This window comes from Emydura macquarii, unplaced genomic scaffold (assembly GCF_026122565.2).
Source record: "Emydura macquarii macquarii isolate MOO-44397 ecotype Brisbane River unplaced genomic scaffold, CSIRO-AGI_Emac_v2 contig_561, whole genome shotgun sequence".
NCBI classification, from domain to species: domain Eukaryota; kingdom Metazoa; phylum Chordata; order Testudines; family Chelidae; genus Emydura; species Emydura macquarii.
In genome coordinates, this window is record NW_027130698.1 from 11,149,379 (window position 1) to 11,174,095 (window position 24,717).

Below are 24,717 nucleotides of genomic sequence, written 5' to 3' on the forward strand. Positions count from 1 at the left end.
CCTGTAGCTATAGCTACCTGTGTGTATGTCACAATTAAAGTTCTGCTCGATCCAACACTAAAAGAGAAGCTGTGTGATCTTTTCCACGACAATTATGAAGCATTTGGGCTACAATTCAGTTAACACAGCCCACTTGTTTTTCTCCTGATTTTCTCAAGCTGACTTTTTTTTAGGGTTTTTTTTTTTTTAAAAAAGAGGTAGAGAAAAAACACTTAAGATATAATACATTATAAATAAATAACATTAAAATGAAGATGAAACCTCAGGTTAAGATTTTGTAGCCAGTTTATTTTACTTTAAAGGTACCAGCTCATAATTTACCTTGCTTTTGGCACCCAGTAACAGATCATGTGCTTATTATTTTTAATTAACCCTGTTTTCCTCTCAAATTTAAGTATTGTTTACACTATGGCAACCCTAGAAACAGTTATATTCCAATAAATCTCTAGTCAAACAATTAAAATCTTGTCAACAATAAGTGTAAATTTTAGCCATTTTTATTACAAACATTAGCAATTGAGTAAATAGCTTTTTATAGCCAAGTGTCTAGAAGATAAACCAAGATGACAGGTTCCTTCAGCTTTCAGCCAAATGTCCATATGATGTATAACTGTCCAGCTGCAACACAGCTCAGCTCTCAGAGTGTTTTGAACCATTAATGAGCTTCCGCCGCATCTCTACGGCATGTGCCTGGCTCTTAGCTCTGTTTTCTTCATACTGGAAGACAAGGAAATAAATGAATAATAGATGTTATGTCACTGAATTTAAAATACAGCACAGGTTTAATCACTGGGGAAGGAAACCAATATTTTTGCTTGACAAATTTGTATGCATTGACAAACAATGATTTTCATTATTTCATTTTCTTATTGACTCAGTTTACTATCAAATTAAATTTGTTTCATAATGAAGAGCATTTTTCTCAGTTTGAAATGAGTACTAAAACTGAATAACAATTCTAGTAAGAGTACAGGATATATGCTTATGGGGGAAACTTATCTACCCAGCCATCTCATGGATGAGAAATATAGCTATTTTTGGATCAACAATATACGACTTAAAGAGGTGCACCTGTGTAGAATGTTAACACCATATCAGGGCACTGCTCCAGTCAATTCCTCCCTAATGGAAAGACTAAGCCCTGGTCTACACTTACCTAGAGATTCGGCGGCAGTCGACGGGAGTTACACAAACTACACAGAGTAGCTTGTGTAACTCACGTCGACTGCTCTGCTTTCTTTCTGTGCGCTGTCTACACTGTGCTGTGCCGACAGGAACAGTGTTCCCATCGACGCAGCGCTAAGCTACTTGAGGGGGTGGTTTACCAGCATCGACTTCCTGATCGATTGAGTGGGTCTACACTGACCGCTCAAATCGATCCAGAAAGATCGATCTGGTGGCGGCGAATTTGCCACCATCAGTATAGACATGGCCGTAAATCCAGAAAGTAGAGGAGCCATCCTGGATCATGAAGATGTCCTCTGTGTCTTTCTAGCTGAGAAATGCAGTTTTATAAGTTAAAGACAGCTTTATGCTCCTCCAGGTATATTTTGTCACAGACGGGATAGTTATAAATTAGGTTTAGAAGGATTAGATTTTTACTGGTAACTGTCGGGAAACATCGATTGCACCACCACACACACATTGATGAAAAGTATTTTCATCAATAACTGAAATTTACAGATAGGCAAAGTAACAAAAATGTTGTCTGAGCACTTAGTCTGATTTGAAGATGTTTACTTTATATGTTGGATATGTGAGGTTGACAATTTCTGTTTTATTATAAAGCTTAAACTGTTTGAATTTCAACATACTGTCATTAAATAATTACTGTCTGACCTCTCCCTCAATTCCTTACAACTGTGAAAATTTAATAGAAAAAAATGCTTAAGCAAAAATGATATAAACAAAAGACAAAAATCGAATTCTGCCATACCTAGTTATAATGTTCCATTAGCAACCCAATGACTAAGCAACACCTTCCTTCACAGCATTCTGGATGTTAACAGGAGCCAGCCTGCTAGGTCTTGCCATAGGAACAGAACCTCCCCGCAATGACATAAGCCTTGTTTTCACCTTGGAGGATCCAATGATCATGACCAGATACCTGAACGTGTCCCATCCCCAAAATATCATATCTTGAGTGTGACTGTTGATTTCAGCTGAGCCAGAAACAAATTGGAATAACCCCATAAAGTTTGTGCAGTCTGGAACAAATGCACAACTATAGGCTTATAATTCATGTGGATAATACACAAGAAAAAAAAAAGCAGCATCCTCTGGTATAGCACTTAGATTCTGCTGGTTCTAGAGTACAGACTGATTCACTGATAGTCTTCTTTTCTGATTTCCCCCACCCCCCATGTACATTCACTACAGTCACTGTTGTGTACTATGTTTAGAAATAAGATGGTTTAAGATTGCTGCCAGGTTACACCAACAAGTTTTTGACCCTTTCAGGAAGTTGTTACACTATTATAATTACTGTAGCCACAGTTTAAGGGAGCAGATAATCCACAGCCTTTCAGGAATCTTATCAATATATAAAGATTTAAATGGAAGAAAAAAATTAGCATTATACTGGAAGATTGTTACATAATATCTCAGTTCACCTGTGTGTAACCTTTAAAGGTACATCAAGAAGCATTGCAATGCAATGAGGCCAATTCAATTGAGTGTGGGTATCAAAGGGATGTTAAATGGGCTGGACGGGAGACATAAGCCCATTCACTGGCTTTGATAAGAAATCAAGGAAATTGTTGTTTGTATGTTCATCTCTCTCTATAGCCTATACTCAGTTTAGCTGCAAGATCAGAAATGTGTATACACTGCATGGGACTAATAAATATTTCCTGTATTGTCCTCATTTATCTGTTCATGTTTTAATGAATGGCCAGCAATTGCCTAATGTAAATCAGTGTAACTGAACTATTTGTGTAGGCTTGGGAAGTAGGTAGTTAATTTCAAAGCAAGGGTTGTTGGTTTAACAATGGAGACTCAAACTGTCTGTATTATTTATTCTTCAGAGGAAAACCCATACTCTAATAACCCTCACTGAGCTGCTTTCAACTACAAATACTGGAGCCTGGGAATGATCCTGCTATCTCTGATTCAGTTCTGGACCTTGAGCTCTGGCAGGGGGGGTTCTAAGCATACAGAGACTCCCCAGAATTCATTTTCGGGAAGCCCTGAGGACTTATGAAAAGACTCTAATAGACTCCACATCTATGCTATCATTTGGACTACAGCCTCTATTTCATCTGTAATGTATATTATTTGCTTTAATCTGTTACCTCATTCCTTTTCTTAAGTCTTTAGTTAAGGATTGGCTTTACTAAGGATTGCTAACAGCATTGTTTTTGGTGAGATCCTGAAGTATCTAGTGATCTGGGGTGAGTGACTGGTCTTTTGGGACTGCAAGAACCTAATGTGTGTGGTTTTTTGGTTTTAATAACCTCCTATAATAAAGTCCAGTTTCTCTAGGTGGTAAGGGGATGGAATGCTAAGGAGGCTGCATGTGACTCCTTGGTAAAACTAATATAGTGATGCAAGGATACACTTTTGTTACTGGCTTGGTATAGTCTACAGTTGGATTTTACCACCAGTTTGGGTGGGGCTGCCCTGTTTTCTAACAGCCTGTCCTGCGTTTGGCATCTTTAGCTATGATCCACTCTAGGCACTGTGCTAATATTTGTTCTTATTTTCCATAGTTTTATTACACTGAGTTTATGCCATTAGAGTCCAAGCAGATGAAGTGGCATTCTCACAGATCGATAATGTAGGGCACGCTATTCTGACTGTTCAGCGTTTGGCTTTTCAAAGCCACATTTTCAGAACATGGCCACTAGCTTAGCACATACAACTGTGTATGCACAAATTCTGTATTTTATTGTTTGAAACACACAAATTTTGAATATACTCTCATCCACGCATGACATTACAAGTGTAGAGATCAGAGTGAAGCCTGTTGGATAATTGGGCCTACAAATTTATCCTAATTATAAGCTCAATTCTAAAGAGCATGAGTTCATAAAATGTTACAATAACACAACAAATGTTAATAGAAGGTAAGTCAAGTTGCCTTCAACAACTGTGTTATAAACAGGGGCAAGAGAACCAGACAAAGACTAAATTAGTCTAATCAAAAAGGCCAAGTTGATATGATTCCAAGGACTTTGTAAAAACAGAAGATGTAGAACTAGAAATTAACCAAAACTGTATGCCAGAACCTAGGCCTAATTGGCGGACAAAATGAGGGGATTGGCCATTTCATAAGCCATTTTCTTTGTGCGTCCTACAGGAAGTCTTTGGAAATAATAGATGGAGGAGCTTCCCCCTCATGGCTGACACCCCCACCGTTTCCTAGTCCCCTGGACCTTCTTTGTCCTAATTCCCAGACCAGAGAAAGGGGCCCAGATGACAGAACCTTCCCTAACAGCTCCAGCTGAATGCCAAACAACCTGGGATAATTACCATCTGTGAAATTGGGGGGAGAGAGGGGGCCTTTCTTTCTAAAATTCTCTCTAGCTAAAAGAAAAAGGGAACAAGGGATAGTATTTAAAATTAGAGCCCTAATTTAATACATTACTTTTCAAATGCTTTAATTGGTTTTCCTTCTTCCAGTACCTCTATGCATGCACTTTTAGAAAGAATTTAAATATTGCTTCCCTAAACAGACAGAGTGCCGTGCACTACTTGAGATAAATATTCAGCAACAGAGCAGTTGGGGATAATCAGAGCAATGTTTGAGCCCACATGTGCACAAAAGTCATTCGTACTGTGTAAACTTTCCAAAAAGTTTGTTTTCCCTGGGGTGTGGTGACTGTTTCTCAAATTATCCCAAATTTGGATCACAACCATACCCTACACCTCCACGAAGCATGCCGTTTCAAGGCACATTGAGTAACCATTCAGATTTGGAGCACCTAAGTTTCTCAACCCTAACTACAGGAGAGTTGATGTTCCGCTATTATTAACTAATAGTTTTCGTTTTTCTTTAATCTGCAGTACTGCATTGTAATGAGCAGAGGCCAGAGCAGGCATGTTATACCTATAGGATTAATTTAAGGCCCAATTCTGCAACTCACTAAATAGTTCACTGAAGCCAATAACTCATGTTAAGTAGGGCTCGACAGACAGAAGTTGGACATTACTGTTTTATGTTGTATAATGCACAAATAGGTATCCTATAAAAAGCAAATACCAAGGCAATTTTTTTTTTAAAGCAGGAACAATCTGTGGAATGTTAATCAGTTTCTTTCTGGAAGCATTTTATTTTGTTAGTGATGTGTAAGGGAAAAGAAAGGTATTACATATCTGTCTGCTTCTGGGTCTCTAGAAGAGACTCCTGCCATTGGTTTAAAAAAAAACAAAAAAAACCCAATAGAACTTAAGTGGAAGAGGCGCTATTTCTAATGAACATGATGTCACACTGAGTTCTGTTTGTGTGTGTGCGCTAGAGCTGCATTAACATTTCTGCTGAAGAGGGACCCACATACTATCAAGCTTAGAACACTTATAAAGCAAGCAACTGACAGTGTAATTGCCAAAGAAGAGTGTTAAAGAAAGAGACCTTTCTGAGTGGTATATAGAATATAAAGAATACCAACATTATTTGTGAATCAAAAAGTACAGAATGTACTTCTGGGCTATTTAATAGTGCTGCTAACCCAAAGTAAGGATAGCAAGATAAGAAACAGATCATTAGTGCCCCAATTTTATGGATGAATAAATAGCCATCTAAATTTTACTCGATAGTTATTTTAAACAATGCTTTATATAATATCAGTCTAAATTTAACTGAAAAACTATCAAGGGTAGGTCACCATCCTGCAATTGGATCCATCTATGCCCTTTTAGCACTCTGCTGGCTTCAGTGGGGTTCTGCTTGAACTCAGAGGTCTGTCCGCAAGAATCCATTTTCAGGATTGGGGCCTACGGTTGATCACAGAAGTAAGGCTGCTGACAGAGGGCTTGGATTCTGCATTCCTTGCACAGATGAGTCATAAACCAGTCTCTCACTTTGTACATACAATTTTCCATGCACAAAACTTTATCATAACAAATTGCACACTAGATGAAAGACACAACTGCACCATAGTTAACCACTTTAATGTAACCTTTGAAAACTAAGTGTTTCACTTACTTAAAGTGTAAGTGCCTTACCTCCTTCTTTAAGCATTTCCGCATCTCATGGTCAAGGTCATTGCAGTGGCCAAAAAATCTCAAATAGGTGTGCTAATAAGTTATAGGAAAGAAAACACAATATACCATGTTATATCATTCAAAGTTTGTTTGTAAAGTATTAGAGCTTCTTAGAAATCCATTTGTATTTTATAGTGTGTTCTATTCTTCCTTTCACTTCCTCCTCTTGTAGAAAAATCATGCTTCGTAATGTGGGGTTTTTGTTTTTTGTTTTTTTTAAAAAGTGTACTGAGTTTCAAGAGAAATTACTTTATCTAAAAATCAGAACTACTTCTTCGGAAGGGTTGTTACTCAGTTAGGACCCAAACTTTGGAGGTGCTTAGCCTTCTATTTCCTTTACTGGGAGTTGAAGGTGCTTAACATGTCCCGGGAAGCACTCAGCACATTGAAAGATCAGACTCTTAAATAAGATATATAAATTGAAGTAAGACGCATGGCTTATTGGCAACGTATTTAAACATATACCTCTTATTAACTTGAAGGTCAATTCTGCAAAATTTACTCACCAAACTGTATCACTAGCTTAAGTGGAACTGCTCATGTGTGTAAAAGTCTCTGAACTGATTCTTCTGACTAGAGAGGTCTGGGATCATTGTGGTACTACAGAAGTGGACTCAGCCCAGAAGAGATGGTGAGTCCCTCTAATCTACCATTCAGAGGAGCCCTTATTTCCCATTCATCAAGCCCATGATTTGAGACTGCATCCACTCTGGTTAGGAGTCAAATCACTGCAATTTCTGGGGCTTCTTATATTTTTAAATCTAATCCCATTTCTAAGATACAGATGGGAAAACTACGTCCACTGTTCAGATTGACTGTCTGTAGCTATCTTCCCCAAGTAAGCCAACTGTCTGCCATGAAAGTATGGCCTCTGAAGACAATACTTTATGAAGCAATGCCACATTGTCAACCAAAGAGTATTGTCCAAAATATGCCTGCACCTCCATAAAGTGCCGTTTTCACAGAATGGCAATCAGGATGACAATACCAGGTGGTTTGGCAATAGAATGGTACACAAGACACCCAAATTACTCAGAAACCTACAATTCCTTGATTCAAAAATACTTGCCGCTATATGCTAAACTAAGTCGCTTGGCCACTGTAGAGTGGGTGGCCGTCCCTCCTTGTCAGTTTCAGAGGGAGGCCACACCCACTCCCTACCCTGCTCTGGCAGGGGTTGGCCAACCTGGGGCAGGGAAACAGTCTCTGGGCTCGGGCAGGGCAGCCCAAAGACAATAGCTCAAGCTCCAATGGGCAGCCAACAGGCCAGAGGCCCCCAGCGGGGCAGCCAACAGACCAGAGCCCCCCTGGGTGGTCAGGGAAAGGGGGAGGCGGATGCAGGCCCATCCGACTTCACTGCGTCCCAGCCCAGGTCCCTATCCATGGCACAGAGGTATGCCACAAACTCAGTAGGGTTCCAACCGCAACACACTGACTCACTGTCCGATCCCCCGGTCACCGGGCCAAGTGACCCTTCCCCTGGGCTACTTCTTTCCATCTTTTCCTTGGCTACCTGGTGTGCTACCATCCAGTCGACCTCGTTGGGGTAATTGCCCAGGGATGTTGCAGAACCCCGCAATGTCGTCGGGGCGGGGTGGGGGGGGTAGTAGGCCGGGCAGCTTGTCAGGGAGGTTGGCGGGGGGGCAGTCCCTCCAGGTACAGCCCTGTCAAGGCCCACGCCTTGTCGTTGGCCTCTGGCAACTCCTCCAAGTCTGGCCCCCGCATGGCCACCTCCTCCTCATCCGCATCTGGCGACTCCTCCAAGTCCTGGCCCCTCTGGATTATCGGTTCCAGTGGGTGTTTGGCTCCAGGGGTACCTCTGGGCCCCAAGCTGCCCGCCGCTCATTTGCCAGCGCATGGACCCAGGCCCTGGTCCACTTACCTGGGTACCAGGTCCCAATCTGCTCACCCAGGTACCAGACCGCAGGCAGCTCTCGAGAGCGGGGAGGGATGTCCTTTCCCTCTGGCAGCTGGCCGCCAACTGAGCTCCTGGGCCTCTTTTATAGTTCCTGTCCTGCCCCCTCACTTCCAGGCAGGCGGACAGGCAGTCTCTGGCTCTGCCCCTGCAGGCCCGGCCTGTTCCTCGTCAGTTTCAGAGGGAGGCCATACCTACTTACCACACCACCACCACCTCCATCAAGTCCAGTTCCCGAACTTTGGGTGAGGGAGGCCTGCCGAACCCCGATCAAGGCAGGCCATCAACGTTCGCGTTGTCCTTACCCAGGCGATGCAGTAGCATGAACGCGAATGGTTGGAGGGCAAGATATCATCTCATAAGGCGGGCATTCGTATTCTTCATCATCTGCAACTAGGTGAGGGGTGCATGGTCCGTTACTACTGTGAAGGTGGTTCCCAGCAGGTAGTACCGCAAGGCCTCCTCTGGCCATTTGACTGCTAAGGCCTCCTTCTCCACCATGGAATAGTCCCGCCCCCCAAGGGGGCAGCTTCCGACTAATGATGGTCTGGGAGAGGACCGCCCTGAGCTCCATCATGAAGGTGTTGGTCTGGACCATAAAGTCCTGATCAAAGTTGGGGATGTAGAAGATCGACTCCTGGCATAAGCAGCCCTTCAGTGTTTGGAAGGCCGTGTCGCAGTCCGGGGTCCATCGGACTCTTTGCACCTGGTCCTTCATCAGGAGCCCCATCAAAGGGGCTGCAATAGAGGCGAAGTGGGGAATAAATTGGCGGTAATAGCCAACTAGTCCCAGGAATTGCCTCACCTGCCGTTTTGTAGTTGGTGCTGGCTGTTCCTGGATGGCTTGAACCTTTCCCACCAGAGGTCATACCATTCCTCGCCCTAAGACATACCCCAGGTAGGTAATCTCCTGGAACCCGATCTTGCACTTCCAGAGGTTCATCGTCAACCCGGCATCTCAGAAGGTCCGCAAGACGGCCGCCACTCGAGGCAGGTGGTCCTCCCAGCATTGGCTATAGATCACGACATCATCCAGATGCATCCATAGCTGGTATGCTCCTGCAGCAGGTGGTCCATGAGAAGCTGGAAGGTCGCGGGGGCCCTGTGAAGGCTGAAGGGCATCTGGGTGAACTAGTATAGCCCGCTGGGGTGGCGAAGGCTGTCTTTTCCTTCAAACCCGGTGCCAGCGGGGTCTGCCCATATCCCTTTGTTAGATCCAGGGTGCTAAAGTATCGGGCTTTCCCTAACTGCTCGAGAAGCTCATCCACCCGGGGCATGGGGTAAGCATCAAAAGGTAGAGATCATATTTGTCCTCCTAAAGTCAATGCAGAAGCGTCGAGTCCCATCAGGCTTTGGGACTAGCATGATGGGGCTGCGCCATTCACTTTGCGACTTCTCAATTACTCCCAGGTCAAGCATTACCTGGACCTCCTCTTCGACTGCGTCCTGCATGTGGCGTGGGAGCGGCTGAGTGGTCTCGTGGATTACTTCCCTGGGGGCTGTCTGGATGATGTGCTGTATTCCGGCAGCTCGCCCTGGCAGGGCCATGAAGGTCTGGGGAAATGTTTTCAGGAGGCATCAAAATTGGGCTTGTTGGCCCTCATCGAGGGTGTCCCCTCGGATGGGTTCCTCTGGCCTGGTCAGGAGGGGGAGTTCGGGTCCCAGCTCCAGTTCGAGAGGGTACGGGGCGACCATCAGCCCTTCTCGTTCAGGCCAGGGCTTTAAGAGGTTTACATGATATTTGCTTTGTCTTCTTCCGGTTGGGTTGATGCATCTCATAATTGACCGTCCCCACCCGTCAGATCTCATAGGGTCCCTGCCACCGAGCCAACAATTTGGACCCTTCAGAGGGAAGCAGGACCAGAATCTGGTCTCCCACCGAAAAAGGTCCGGGCCCTCTGATTGTAGGTCTCCTGGATCCCTTATGCAGCCTGCAGGTTTTGTCTGGAGAGGTGCCCGACCGAATCAGGACATCATAGAACTGCGTCACATACTGCAGGAGCCTTTAGCTCGTGGACAGGGTGTGTTCCCAGGTCTCTCTCATTAGGTCAAGCAAGCCCTGGGGTTGTCGCCCGTATAGCAACTCAAGTGGGGAGAACTGGGTTGAGGCTTGAGGCACATCTGGGATGGCCATGAGTAGAGGGGGTATCAGTTGGTCCCACCAGCGGAGCTGGTCAGGTGGGAATCTTTTGCTTACTGTATGTGTGTACATACATGGACACTGATGGTCTTTCAAAAGGCATTAAGCCTTCCTGAAGTAGAAGAATTCAAAGTTCATTTTTTTAAAAATATTATACTCCTCTGGTATAAAATCTGTGTTAGCAACCTTTTTTCCCCCAGAGGGGAAAGAGCTAATCTATTTCTAGAGAAGCAGCACAGAAACATTCCTGTACAGACACACTGATTGTCAAGTTTCAGCCCAAATGTTTTACAACTTCTGTACAACCACATCTGCCCATTTAGAAATCCAAAGCATTATTTTGCACTTAGTACATTAAGTATGAAACAAAAGAAGGCTTTGAAAAAAAACCAAAATGCTGTTCAACTATTAACCATTGTAGATTTTTTGACATGGTACAAAATACATTACAAAACTTCAGCACAGATACAAAAAAATATGCATGTCTGTATATACTTTTGATTGAATCACAAAGGGAATCTCCGAATGTAGTAGTTGCAGTACATAATCTCAACCTTATTTAATTATAGCATGTAAGTGTGTGCTAGGTGCCTCACAATACAGATGAATACAGGGCATGATTCCTGTCCTGAGGCACTTACTAATTTCAGACACGGTGCAATAAGGGGAGCTACAAGACAGCAAAGGAAGAACGGGCAACATCAACAAGATTATGGGCTTACTCAGGGAAGGCTAGCGTACAGCATGAAGGAATAACAAAGGGATTTTCAAATACATAAATAAGATAGGGGGTTTATTTCTCCTATTTTTTTAGGCATCATGCAAGGATTGAGTCTTCAGGAGTGATTTCCAAAAAAGTAAGGTAGTGGCCTTATGGACCAGCTTGGGAATGGGAAGGTCTTTTTATTTGTGCAGAGGAGCTGCAAGAAAATATGGAGACAGCTATATGAGAGAGTAGACAAAACGGGACCTAATGCTGGCAACATTGCCCAGAAGAAAGTGTGACAGACCAGTATGTGAAGGCTCCAGTAGCTGAATCTAGTACTTATCTAAATAAAAGCAGAGCAAAGTGGGGGGAAGACATTAAGAAAGAGAGAGATAAATCAAAGAATCTATGAAAGAAAGCCATCTTAGCAAAGCAAATTATTTCAATGGGAAAAATAAATAAAACCAAAAAAAGATTAGAAGACGACTATTGTTAGTCCTCTGAAAGGAGCACAATGAAAAAGTGAAACCAGTGAAGAAGAAACTGCATGCCACAAGATGTCTAGATATGTTCTCTCTCTGACAAACTTCATGCTCTTTCAGATCCATTTCCCCTACTAAATCTGTTTCCATAAGTCTAGTATGAAATATAAATGGGGAGCAAAGTACTGACAAGAAATTATGTCCTGTCTGCTTCTGGCTATTGCAGAGAAAGAGGCGCGGGAGGAAAGAGTAATATGAAGTTAGGGTAAGAAAAATGTTTCACGGTTTCTCTTTAAGACTGCTTGCCTAAATTATTCTTGTTGTAGAAGTGAACCTTCTCAGGGACTTTGCACCTTACTTCAGTTTGAAAGATGTTATTGTACTTCCACAGTATTATTTTAAATATGTATGTTATGTGCTCTGGATCCTTAGTATTGAGAACAAACTAAAAAAACAGGGTTATTCTTTTCCCTCTCTTCCACTGGCAATCAAATTTACTTGTCAAATAAGACTGATCAGAGAACATATCTTGTTAACTTATAAATATGTGTAACGTTTCAGCTTCACTGTAATACAAAAAGGCTGTAGTCATATATGACTGACAATTCAAATAAGAGGAAAGGTTCCATTACAGCTGCAAGAAAGATGTAACCATGTATGTATCTACCAAATTAAAATCAAGTTTGCTATCCTTCTGCAGCATAATCAGAAAGAAGTGTCATGCTTCTCACTGCAAAGGCAAAAAAAGAGATCAAACAGTTGCACATGGGTTGCGAGAGAGGGCAACACCTCAACTCTCATAAGGGAGACTATGCCTGCTGTATATACATGCACTTGAGATGCTGCTTTTCTTGTGCAGCATCATGTCAGGGAGTTCATTTGGACATATAGTAATGAATCCTCCTTTTAAGATTAGAAGTATACCATCTGCAAGCCCAGCTGAGACACAGAACAAAGAAAAGTTACAAAAATAGCAAGAGTGACATGACGACAGCCGTGACGATAGTATAGACAAACTCCTCAGAAAGTACATTATTTCACTTGGAGCCACTCATTTGTGGGAAGGTAGAAGACAGTTTAGAATGTCTCAGACTGGCCATTAAATTGATGATTTATTCAGTAAGTGTAATGTAGATTTTGGAGTCAACTTATTTTTATAGTTTCAGAGAATGATTGAGGTAAATCTGAAATCCTGTCTTCATATTATGGAGGTACAGTGCTCATCAGACCAAGCACATATCATCAAATTAATGGATACTACTGAGGAACACATGCAATAGAAAAGTAGGGTATATTCTTTAGTCACGGCTTGGCATGGAATTTGACTGTTACATGTTTGAGACTTCAATCTTAGTCTTACAATTAGTTATCAAAGTCCAAGAAACATCCAAAAGAAATGTATCATGATAAGCTGAAATGGCTCTCCACTAAACCTTTACATGATCTTCTGTCATACACCATAGAGCCTTGTATTCCCTCTAGAGATTAATTACGGTCATGACAACTTCTTGAATTCTGAGATTTTCGTTACATTTTAAGATATACTTTGTTGAGATGTTTTGGGATCCATTATCTATATAAAAATCAGTGGATTTCAAGTTTAGTGAGAGCTATTGTATTTAAAGTCCTTGAAACTGAAGCACATGCATCGCTACCAAAGGACATTAATTTCACTTACACAAATTCCCAACCTGAAAATAAATTTTACTGCTTTAAATCTAGTTAACATGGAGTCTGCAATGAAAGTAATATCTTTTTTTATAGATCAAGTTATGGAAATTCAGTTTTTCCAAGATGGGCATCATTCTCATAATAGTGACGTGTTTGTAAAACCATATGTTATAGCTGACAGATGCAAGAAATACAGGCCTTTCTAAAGCTCTCACTTGGCACAAAAATAATTTACCTTTCAAAAGTGCCTTTGGTAACTCTGCAAATAGCATGCTTGGTAGCTTCTACTCAACAAACAAACTTAATATAGTAGGTATATTTCAGGTCACAATGAAATGTATTCAGCTGAGCTCTGTGGAGATGCCCACATGGCCCAGTTCAAGTTACCACCATTAAGAGAATTGAATTCAGCTACATAGAGGCTTACACTCTCAACAATTTTCAATGTTGCCAAGAATTTCAAGTAGAAGAGCATATTCAAATCAAGTTCTTTCTAAAGCTCATGGACAAGTTTGAAAGACATACTGTACCAACTTATACAATTATAAGAGGAAAGCACAGATTAACAATAATTCCAACAGTGAAAGGAGAACAACAGTATTCTCTGGCCAAAGCTCATTAGTCAAATCAATGTAAACATTATTAGTCAGAGCAATACAAAGGGGAGCTCATTTTCTTCCCTACCACCCCTTTTACCTGCATGCTATTTTCAGTATTTTTAAAGAGATTACAAAACCCCAACACTAGGATTCCATGCCATCTAAATAAAATGTGTTTTGGTTTTCCTGTTAGTTGCTCACATTTAATGGGAAAGTATCACTTTATTAAAACGGCAAGAGTCCTGTGGCATCTTAAAGACTAACAAATTTAGTCAACTTAGTCAAAGTTAACTTCAAAAACAAACTCCAGCGCGAAACTGCAGAGCTGGAACTCCTATACAAACTTCACACTATCAGACTAGGTTAGAATAGAGATTGGCAGTGGCTAGCCCCCTATAAAAATTAATGTTCCCTCTTTTGACATTCACAGCTTCTTATCAACTGTTGTGAATGGCCTCATCCACCCTGATTGTATTAACCTCGTTAACACTTGCCCTCCTCGCTGTGATGCAACTCACCCATCCTTGCATGTGTATATATACAGACCTACCAAACTGAAGTTTTCACTTCATGCATCTGATGAAGTGGGTTTCTGCCCACAAAAGCTTAGCCCCAAATAAATTTGTTAGTCCTTAACGTGCCACAGAACTCTCGCTGTTTTGCTAAAAACAGACTAACATGGCTACCCCTCTGGAACTTATCACTATTGGCAACCTCCTTTGACACTACTGCAGTTCATATGGATGGGAACTTCCTCACCTGGTTTTAGTTATTAGGTGCCTATTTAGAATCCTGCTTGCTTTTGAAAAACTTGGCTGAGAAATACCATATGCCCTTGCAACACCTCACACTACCTAGACCATTTAGACTGCACAGGAAAGTTAAGGCTGCAGAACTTGGAAGAAATGCAGAGCATAAACTGGACACTCCACTCCAATTTAAGAATTTATGGCTTTTCTGGGCAAGGCTCCCTTACCATAGATTCTAGAGTTTAGAGCAAGCACAGGAACAGAAGACTTGAAGAAAGTATACTGTGGTCAAAGAGTATTAAATGAGAACTTGAGTTACAGATTCCAGTGCACTCGGGTTTTAAGTTGATGAGCAGTGACACAAGTAACATGAAGTTTGGGCAAAGACCGGTCTTTGATAGCAATTATCTGTTCCTACCTATAAAGGCAAAACTTGAATGGAAATTAATGGTGTCCTTTAGTACTGGAAGTTATCCTTTACAGGGCTGCTAAAGAAATTGGGCCGACTACCTAAAGCTAAGTTAGGGAGGTCTTGGGCCACACTAAGCAGTTTGGGATGATATTGCCTACATGTTCAAGTTCTCATGAGAGCAGAGTTAGAGCTATGATAGTGTCAAAGCGTTTATTACACAATCCCCACACAGTTTGAAACAGCATAATGCACATTTAGCCACCACCAAAGTTTTCAGCACAAGTACATTTCAGATTCTTTCTATTTTATAGGCAGATTGAGCAATAATCCAAAAAAAAAAAAAAAAAGGAAAAGTGACCAATTTTTGTGGTTTGAGTATGTATAGTTGCCACGCCACTTACTGAGGATTTACAGCCAGTCAACCCACTCCAGAAGTGCAAGATTCTGAGCCCTAATTCATGGTGGGTAATACTTTTATTATGTGAATAGTCCCACTGAAAGCAAGGGAGCTATTTGTAGAATAAGATAACTTCCTTCTGATACTAGCCTTATTCAGGGTCTCAGAATTTGGTCCAAAATGCTTGAGTCGGACCTCTGTTTCATAATGAAGGAGACCATGCCTTAGTTTATTTTTATAGTGAGTGATATTAGAAGTTTCTGTCCTCATTTTGGTGCAATTAAAACCTGTGCAAATTATGTACAGATGAAATATATTCCTGCCAATTTTGCTTAATCTGTGTGTGATTTATTTACACATAAACCAAGAACTACCACCAAACAGCAGAATGGTTGCACAAACCTATAAAAAAAATCCTACCAAAATACACCATAAAAAATTGCTTGTATTGGACAGTATGTATTGTTTATTTCAAACAAGGCCAAAGAGCCTGCCTGGAGTAGCTGTTGTAACCTCTGACAGCAAGGAAGGAGGAAAGCCAGATACGGATGGGTCCAGACAGCAGATCTCATCATCTTTCCTAGTTTTATCTCACTTTCAGAAGGAGCTCATACATTTTTATTAGCTTTAATTAAAATATGTATTTATAAACTAAAAGCTGGAAGTGCTGGTGTCTTTATTGTGAACTACTGTCTTACTATTTTAAAACATAAGAATGACATTAAAGTAATCAAAATTATATAGGGGTATGCACAGCTGAAATATAGAAAGGATTTTTGGATACACTATTTTAACTGTCAGTACTACTGTAATAATTTCACATAATTGATGGCCTCTGAGGGACACATGAAGCCAAAACAATGTCAGTGGACTTGTCTCACACCCCATCTATTGATAATGTATCATGAATTAGAACTAGTTCACTAATACTTAGTATGTGAAGGACTTCAAGATCCAATAAGATTGTGTCAAAGGCTCAGACCTTTCATTCGAAGTTATAGTTCTACTGATGTCACTTTTGCAAAGTGGTCGTATAAATACAAATGGATATGTATCAATTCTTAAATAGGAGTGCCTTTTATGCCTCTTCACATCAAAACATCCCTATCATCTTAATGCAATTGCTGACATGATGTAAATACATTAATTTCTGTCCAGCAGAACCCAGTAGAATATCATGACATGGCATTATACCCACACTGCTCGTAAAATCCAATTAAAACTAACTCAGTACTTCGGATGATTTGTTGTGATTTTTAAATTGTTTCTGTTGATTAAATGATCACATTGGAAAAAAAAAATCAGATTTAGGTAAATTTTTTGCATGCATGAGAAATAAAAGTAACATCTAGGGACTACAACTAAATTAGCTGGCCAAAAAAATCTCAGTTTGCTTTTTATACTTAATTGCTTAGTAAATTTCACCATTTTCCTTCAGTGTTCTTTCAGCTTAGGTTAAACTCTTATGAGACTTAATTTTGATCTCAATACCTTCTATGTTATTGCAGTCCATTTCAAGTTTAAATGTAACATTTTTATTTCTGACGCTATTTAAAAATTCTACTAGACAAAGAGGAAAGGATATGAATACATTTAGTAGTTTCAATAAATTCTAAAGCAATAGATTCCATGCAAAGATTCAAATGTGATGCTTGAAGAACTTGAGATGAAGATATTTCATTCAATGTGTAATAGGACAAGCCACTGTTTTGCTCATTAAGATTCAATATTTAAATTTATTCTTTGTCTCAGTGAAAACAATGAAATTAAATTGACTTTTTTATGTCTTTGATATAGAAATACTTCTGCATGCAACACTGATTTAAAGTAAAACTATCAATTGGGAAAACAATTTAGCAATGATGCCGCATACAGCAGATACATTATTTAGTCTTTGAATCTAGAAGATGGCCCTTCTACATTTAAGATTTATGGCACAGCCAATGAAAATATAAAGTTTCTTTTTTCCCCAAGTGGATGATCTCAACTTTCTATTTGCTGGGGAGGAGGGGAATGAAGGACCTCTGAACCACTTCACATACATTTGCTAGTTTATATCTTTAGATGGTGCTGGTTGATCCATATTAAAAATACAGAAGTCAAAAAGCATTCTCACTGAAATCCCAGCAACTGTTTACATTTTCAACTCTCCACACAGTGGGTGTCAAGCATATGTGCAGTCAAGCACTCTGAATGTTCTTACTGCTTTTGATATGCCTAGAGCACCTACTTAAAAACAAACAGACTGAAGCAACTGCCTTCTGGACGGCCAGAATATGGTAAATTTAGTGCATGTGTGACAGAAGGGAGGAAGAATATTTCATGATTCTGCCTGAAGATACCTCATGGGATGACGACATAATATTCTTGCTAGTTTACTGACACACATTTCCCTCCGCCCCACACACACCACTTGTTTTAGTTTTCAGAACTCTTACCTCTTTGTGACACTCCTGGAGCAGCCTGATAACTAGATTACATTCTTCAGTGTGCAGATGAGGAGACAAGTCTGAATGCATCTTGAGTTAAGGGTAGCTTGTTCAGTTCAAGAACAAAAACTTGAAAAATGTTCCACCTGCCAATTAACATATGAAAGTATATCTTAAAGTCTAACGTATCTCCATCTAACGTATCTCCTGACAGTTTACTAACAGAAATAACTTAATTTTAATCAAAACCAGAACATAGCTACAGCCCAATTTGTTTATTGGGGTTATAATTTGATTTAACAAAGCAGGGAGTTAAAAATTAAAATGAAGTATGTGTCTCTGCCTTTCTATTCTTAATTTATGGATTGCCTGCACAATTAACGTTAAGCATACCCGTAAGGGCTTTGTGGGATTGATGCCTTCTGTGTGTTTCATAGTGTTTGGAAGTTCTTGAAGATCAAAGAACTTTTCCTTCTTGCTACTTTCCATTCCTTCTCCATTTTCTAGCTTTTTTAGGGGAAGGTAAAAACAAACTATGCTCAATCTTTCCCCTTCAACAAAAATTAATTTTCACTACCCCTCCACTATCCATGTGGGTTTAGGGCAGTATGCATGTCACCTGGTATTCTCGTGTTTTTACAGTACTTTGAATCACTGATTTTTTTTTCTGTGCTTAGATATCGGTGTTAAATTGCAAAATCTAATTCACTGATATGCTTTGGAAGTAGGTCTTCAAATTACTTAATTTTTAGAGCTAAAGTTTGCATCAAGTAGTAAATATCAAGATCATATTTACTACATAATAGTATCCTTTTATGTAACCTTTCTAGGAATCTTCTCTCTCTCTCTAACTCCACTCCAAGACAAGTAATAATCTGAATTCATCTTTGACATAATCCCCAAAACATTAAGGAAACTAAAATAAAGACATATAGTGTATTAGCAGGTAGAAGGTGTCATTAAAATGGTAACTAAACTTCATCAACTAACACACTTTGATTAAAAGGTATCTAAATAGTTAACATACTGAATTCAAAATACATAATCCACTGACCGAAGTTTTCTATCAAAAAAATATTTCATGGCTTATCAGAATCATCTTGACTGTAGAATGCTGTAAGGACATAAAAATCAGATAATCCCCATTCTAGAAAGAGACTTTACACTTTAAGTAAGGAATATTGATATAACTGCTGTTCCTACTGCACACTATTCAATATCCAGAAATTTAGGCAATGCGCATGAAGAAAGGGTTCTAAGAATGAAGTTATACTAAATTGATGTCCACACTACAGAAGTCTGCTGGCTTAGTTATGTCAATCAGGGAAATGAAGTGATTTAGATCCCTGACATAGCTGTGCTGGCAGAGGTCCCTAATGTAGACACAGTTATACTAGCAACACCATTCTACTGGTATAGTTTATATCATCATCGCCCCAAAAAACAAGCTATGATAGTGAAAGTGTAGCTTTGCCAATATAACAGTGTCTACACTAGGAGCACTTTGCGACAGGGCCAGGGGCTTCCTGGTATGAAGCCATGTGTCTCAGCTGGCCTGCCCACATTAGTGCACCCCACACACTGTTATGATATTTATTTAAAAGGTGTCTTGTAATATATTCAAAAACTAGTAACTCACTGATCGTTAATATTCTTGTATGATGTATGTATGGTTGACATGCAAAAAGCTTTACAGATGTGCTGGAAATATGCCCCTCAAATGCATTTGGCAGACAGTGTCTAAGCCCAGCAGGTCCTAGACAAAGCAATGTTGTTTTACAGACTTGACTGCATCTTCAATGTAGATTAAGCAAGATGTGACCTTGAACAATGAAAAGCACATTTAAATGCCAGGTAAACAAATCCATCATGTAAGCAAGTGGGGAAAGATGACTATTTATTCTCAATGGGGAATGGCGATTGCACCCACAGGTGCCTCCTGGAACAGGCTCAGTGAACTCTGGGAAGATATAAGCAAAGGCAATGCCATTTATTCCTTCACTTGAGGAGACAAAAAACCAAGTGTTTCGGGCTTTGAGTTAGATCCGGACTAAAGACTGGCCAGTCATGCTGGAAGAAGGACTATGGTGAAAGGACTATTTTGAACTAAAGACTAGTTTGTTAAACCAGATTTTAGTCTAGAGCAGAGGTCCCTAAACTTTTTTGTCCTGTGGACCACTTTCCGAATTATTTTTTTGCCGTAGACCCCCTGCCTGCCTAATATTAAATTTTCCTAAACTTTATATCGTCAGATATGTTTTTCACAGCTGACACAGTGCTGTTCACTTTGATAGGGCTTTGTAAAAAAAGAAAACTAACTTAAATTTTTTATTCAGACCTTTATTGAAACAATTAAATTAAAAATCTTATTTTTATGTGAAATAAAACAAAATTAAACGTTAATAGCTCAAAATTAAAAAAAGGCTAAATTAAAATTCTCTTTAAAATTTAGCACAAAACTCTGTAAATATCTGGATTTTGGACAAAAATCAGAACTTAGTAACAAAACCAAACCATAAAATAAAGCTAAGGTTCAAAACTAAAAATACAATAATTAATGGTGTTAATGGGAGGGATGAACTTGATGCTCTGATAGCAATTGCTTAATATTTGGAGTCAAATGACTGAGGTATAGCCTTAAATCTCCTCGTTCAGTTATTTGCAAACGATTTCTTTGTTTTGTCAGCAGATTAGTTACTGCGCTAAAACCCCTTTCCACGAGGTATGAAGATGGAAAAGCTATCAAAAATTTTCTTGCAATACTCCATAATGCAGGATAAGTAACAGCTACATTTTTCTGAAGCCAGAACTGCTGATACCCCTTTTTGAACTGCACTTTAAGTTCTTCGTTAGTGCTTATTTCGATGAGTTCTTCTTGTAGTGCGATATCCGATTCTTCAATTGCACCGTACGGATTGATAACCCAGTGCGGTATTTCCATAGTTAAAACATCATCAAATCTGGTTTTAAAGTCTGAGTGGAGGGCATTTAAATGTTGAACATATGCCAAAATGTCATCATCCTGAACGTTTGTCAATGATAAGTTGTGGAACTGCGAAAATTCGCGCCTTCCAATCTTTTGTTTGAATAGGTTAATTCTGGCAAGAAAAGCTGAAATTATGGACTTTGTTTTTATTAAATTCAGGCTGTCTCCTTGTAACTGCAAGTTAACCTCATTAAATTTAGCAAATAAATCTGTTAAATAAGCAATATCTGGTTTCCATTTTATTAAATTTTCTTTCAAAATGGGAGCTTTATCATCCAAAAACTCCAAAATGGGTTCAAAAAGTGAAAAAAATCTTTTCAAACATAAGCCTTTTGAGAGCCAGCGTACTTCAGTGTGAAGAAGTAATCGATGAAAGTCCTCGTCATTTTCTTCACACAACTGCTCAAACAACCTAGAATTTAACGTGTTGCTACGAATCTTGTTTACTGCCGTTATGATGAATTGGAGAGATTGATGCAATCTGGCACTTAGATTTTTAGCTACTAAATGTTGTCGGTGAATGACGCAGTGAATTGCAAATATACCAGGTACATTTTGTTTTAAATAGCTTATAAAACCGCGATAGCGACCAAACATCGCTGGTGCTCCATCTGCTGCTACTGATATTATATTTGTTAAGGGGATCGCTTTTTCCATGAAATAGTCTTTTAAAACATTAAATATTGATTCGCCTTTAGTATCTGTTGTCAAAGTTTTCGCAAAAAGCAATTCTTGATGGATTTCTTGGTCCATAACAAAACGAACATATGCCATTAATAGTGCTTCATTACCAGGTAAAGTTGACTCGTCGACTTGAAGGGAAAAATGGTTTGTTTTTAGATAATTACACAAGAAGCTTTCCACATCGTGACTCATTTCGTCAATACGTCTTTGAACTGTGTTGTCGCTCAAAGGAATTTTTTTGAGTATATCATATGCAGGTTTATGTAGAACAGTTTTTAAAACCTCCTCAACGGCTGGCAAAATCAGCTGTTCTCCGATAGTATGAGGCTTTCCTGATTTTGCTATGAGTAATGAAATATTGTAAGACGCCAGCAAACCATCGTCGTCTGTTTTTGACGTTGAAGCAAACATGCTGTCTAGCGTGATTCTCTTCTGAAGTTTTTCTTTCAGTGTTTTAAAGTATGTCAAATCTTTGCCTGTTTTATCAGGATGCAACCTTCTCAGATGATCCTCCAGCTCGGACGGTTTCATAGCGTCGTTGCTTAAAACTTTGTTGCACAAAAGACACATGGGCAAATGTTTGTCTGACAGTGATGGAATAAAGCCGAACTTCAAATAATCAATGCTATACTGCCTACATTTTTTTTAGCCTCTGCCATGTTGAGTAGAAGATATCTGCCGACAAAAAACAAGCTATTTAAATCTCATAAGATAAAAAATTTAAAATTAATTGACTGGAGTAAGACCCTATTGAGGCACTTACATTAAAACTAAGTATAATGAAAATTGAAAAAGTATCTTTAAAAAAACGCCTACACAAACAAAAACAAACCTTAAAAAGTAGGAAATAATTATTTTTTACTATATCTGAAGCATTGACTATTTCTTTAATTTTTTGTTCGAGCATGCAATTAGAGTTTTTGGTCATATGTTTTAGCAGGTATTATCTTTATTTGAAATATTTAACTAAAAAATGCGGCCGAGACCGCAATCTGGATGACTAACTAACTAAAAGTTTGTACTTACTTTCCTTAGGCACTCCTAAACAAGATGTTTTTGATTCACTTTGATTTGCATCTGTATTTTGCACTAAATAAAGTTAATATTTTTAACCACTTTTCTTCTCAAAATTCAGAATAGAAATAATCAATGTTTGATTCTAACACTCCTATTTATAATTGCCTAATTTAACATGTCCGTGCAAAAGTTTTGGTCTGAACAAGTCTGGACAAACTTTATTCACTGCGCGCGGTTGCTCGATGCGATGCTGGTATGAAAACTTGTAGAAACTTGTACGTAATCATAGAACACTACGAAGCGGATACCTAAATAATCTTGTGAACCAATAATTATTTGATTTTGTCATATTTTAATAATACGCGGGAAAAATTAGGTTTAAATATCAGCAAGAAATACCATGATAATTCAAAAAATTACAATTTTCAATAAAAAACATTGTAAAAACTACTATCTTTATTTTTAGAAGCTGTATTGTAATTTTTGTGATTTGCAAGAATTATAATAACAAAGTCCAAAACATATCGTACCTACTCATATAATTAATTATTTCAAATTTAAAGTATCTACTTAAAAGTTTACGGAACGCCTGAAATAATGATTTCGGTGGGTGGACCCCCACTTACATATCGTGGACCCCCAAATTTTTTTGTCGCTGACACGGACCCCCTGAAAGTCGATATCGACCCCGGGGGGTCGATATCGACCACTTTGGGAACCAGTGCTTTAAGCCAATGGCTCTCAATCTTTCCAGACTACTATACCCATTTAAGGAGTCTGATTTGTCTTGTGTGCCCCCAAGTTACACCTCACTTAAAAACTACTTGCTTACAAAATCAGACATAAAAATACGTAAGTATCATGGCACTGAACTATTCCTGAAAAATGGCTTGCTTTCTCAGTTTTACCATATAATTATAAAATAAATCAACAGGAATATAAATATTGTACTTATATTTCAGTGTATTGTATAGGAATGGCCAAACTTACTGACCCCTGTGACTAACCCTCCCCGCTTGGCAGAATCCTCTAGCCCCACCACTCTGTCACAGGGCAGAAGCGCCAAGCTCCCCACCAGTGTGGTAGGAGGGGGCGGGGGGCAAGGAACACTGGGGGCTCCGCAAGCCACACATTCACCGTAAAAAAGCTGTATGTGGCTCAGGAGCCACGTTTGGCCACTTCTGGTATAGTATATAGAACAGTATAAACAATTCATTATCTGTATGAAATTTTAGTTTGTATTGACTTCGCTAATTCTTTTTATGTGTACTGTTGTAAACCCAGGCAAATATCTAAATGAAGTGATGTACCCCCCAGGAAGATTTCTGTATACCTGATTGAGAAGCTCTACTTTAAGCTGTATGATCTAAACCCAGGTAATCAGTAGGCAGACAGCAGGCCAAATCCAGACCACCAGATGCTTTTGAATGGCCTGTGAAATCTTTTTATTTACTTATTTTTCACAAGGCAATAACAATGATAATGTTTCTCTGGAGTCAGGACCTTGCTTATATCTTAAGCAAGAAATTTGGTCTTTGACAAAAAATAATTGACGACCTTGATTTAGACTGTGCTTCACCTCACTCCCCTGTCACCTGCTCCAACATACAGCAGCTCAGCCTGCCAGTAGCCTTAACTAGAAAAGGGTGTGTTTGTTTTGCTACCCAGGCCCCATTTTCGCCTGGGGGGGGGAGGGGACTTGAAGAGAGTCATACTCCCCTCTGCTTGAGATAAACCCTCTTTTCGTGCATGTGTCTGGACACATGGGGGGTGTCTGCCCCCATCAGATGGAGGGGGGGAATGGAAGAGGCCTATTCTCTGCCCTGTGGGGGATGGAAGAGGTTAATTCCCCCCCTTCCCGCTCTAAAAAGGCGCGCACGCAGACGAAGGAGCGTCTCACATCTCTATGGAAGTAGAGCCGGAAAGGAGTGAACCCCTCAGCGTGGGGGGGGGGGGGGAGACGAAAGGGGAGTTAGCCTCTTACCCCCTGGGGTGGGGCAGGCCGGGCCGGTCCCTCCCCTGTCAGCCGCCTTTCACTTACTTCAATCCTAGGAAGAAAACTCCGTCAGCGGAAGGCGCCGGGCCCCAGCAACAGCCCCTCGCCAGTCGTCACCTCAGGGGCTGTGCTAAGCACTACTGGAAGGACGGGGTCAACTCCATGGGACAGACGAGACCCGGCAGACAGCGGTGGGTATGACACGGAAGTCGATAGGACGCCTCCGGAAGTGAAAGCTCCCCGAGGCAGACGTCACAGGGGGCGGAGCCTACGGCAGGAGGCGGCTCTCGCAAAGCGCAAGGGCGCTTGTGATTGGGCCATTCAAAGGCA

General features: G+C 40.1%; 2 protein-coding genes across 3 annotated transcripts; both read right to left on the minus strand.

Moving 5' to 3' along the window:
* Nucleotides 1-267: 267 nt before the first annotated feature.
* CMC2 (C-X9-C motif containing 2) lies at nt 268-24,596 on the minus strand. Of its 2 annotated transcripts, XM_067540136.1 has the most exons (5): nt 24,433-24,596; nt 18,759-18,818; nt 17,714-17,850; nt 6,166-6,237; nt 268-717 (listed from the first exon to the last, which is right to left on the minus strand). In XM_067540136.1, the coding sequence occupies exons 3-5, from the start codon at nt 17,792-17,794 to the stop codon at nt 631-633; spliced, it is 240 nt and encodes a 79-aa protein (XP_067396237.1). In that variant the 5' UTR covers nt 17,795-17,850; nt 18,759-18,818; nt 24,433-24,596; the 3' UTR covers nt 268-630. The 2 variants fall into 2 exon arrangements, with proteins under 2 accessions (XP_067396237.1, XP_067396236.1); XM_067540135.1 differs by lacking the exon at nt 18,759-18,818.
* On the minus strand, nt 19,607-22,167 carry LOC137147646 (SCAN domain-containing protein 3-like). The gene has a single exon (XM_067539951.1). The coding sequence runs from the start codon at nt 21,942-21,944 to the stop codon at nt 20,268-20,270; it is 1,677 nt and encodes a 558-aa protein (XP_067396052.1). The 5' UTR covers nt 21,945-22,167; the 3' UTR covers nt 19,607-20,267.
* Nucleotides 24,597-24,717: the final 121 nt, after the last annotated feature.

Bases quoted from the DNA above. Each gene is read 5' to 3' on its own strand.
- LOC137147646 (XM_067539951.1), bottom strand. From the start codon at position 21,944: ATGTGTCTTTTGTGCAACAAAGTTTTAAGCAACGACGCTATGAAACCG.
- CMC2 (XM_067540135.1), bottom strand. From the start codon at position 17,794: ATGCATTCAGACTTGTCTCCTCATCTGCACACTGAAGAATGTAATCTA. The intron at 6,238-17,713 runs GTAAGAGTTCTG...ATAACTTATTAG, and splicing joins TCCAGGAGTGTCACAAAGAG to CACACCTATTTGAGATTTTT. The intron at 718-6,165 runs GTAAGGCACTTA...CTTGTCTTCCAG, and splicing joins GGAAATGCTTAAAGAAGGAG to TATGAAGAAAACAGAGCTAA.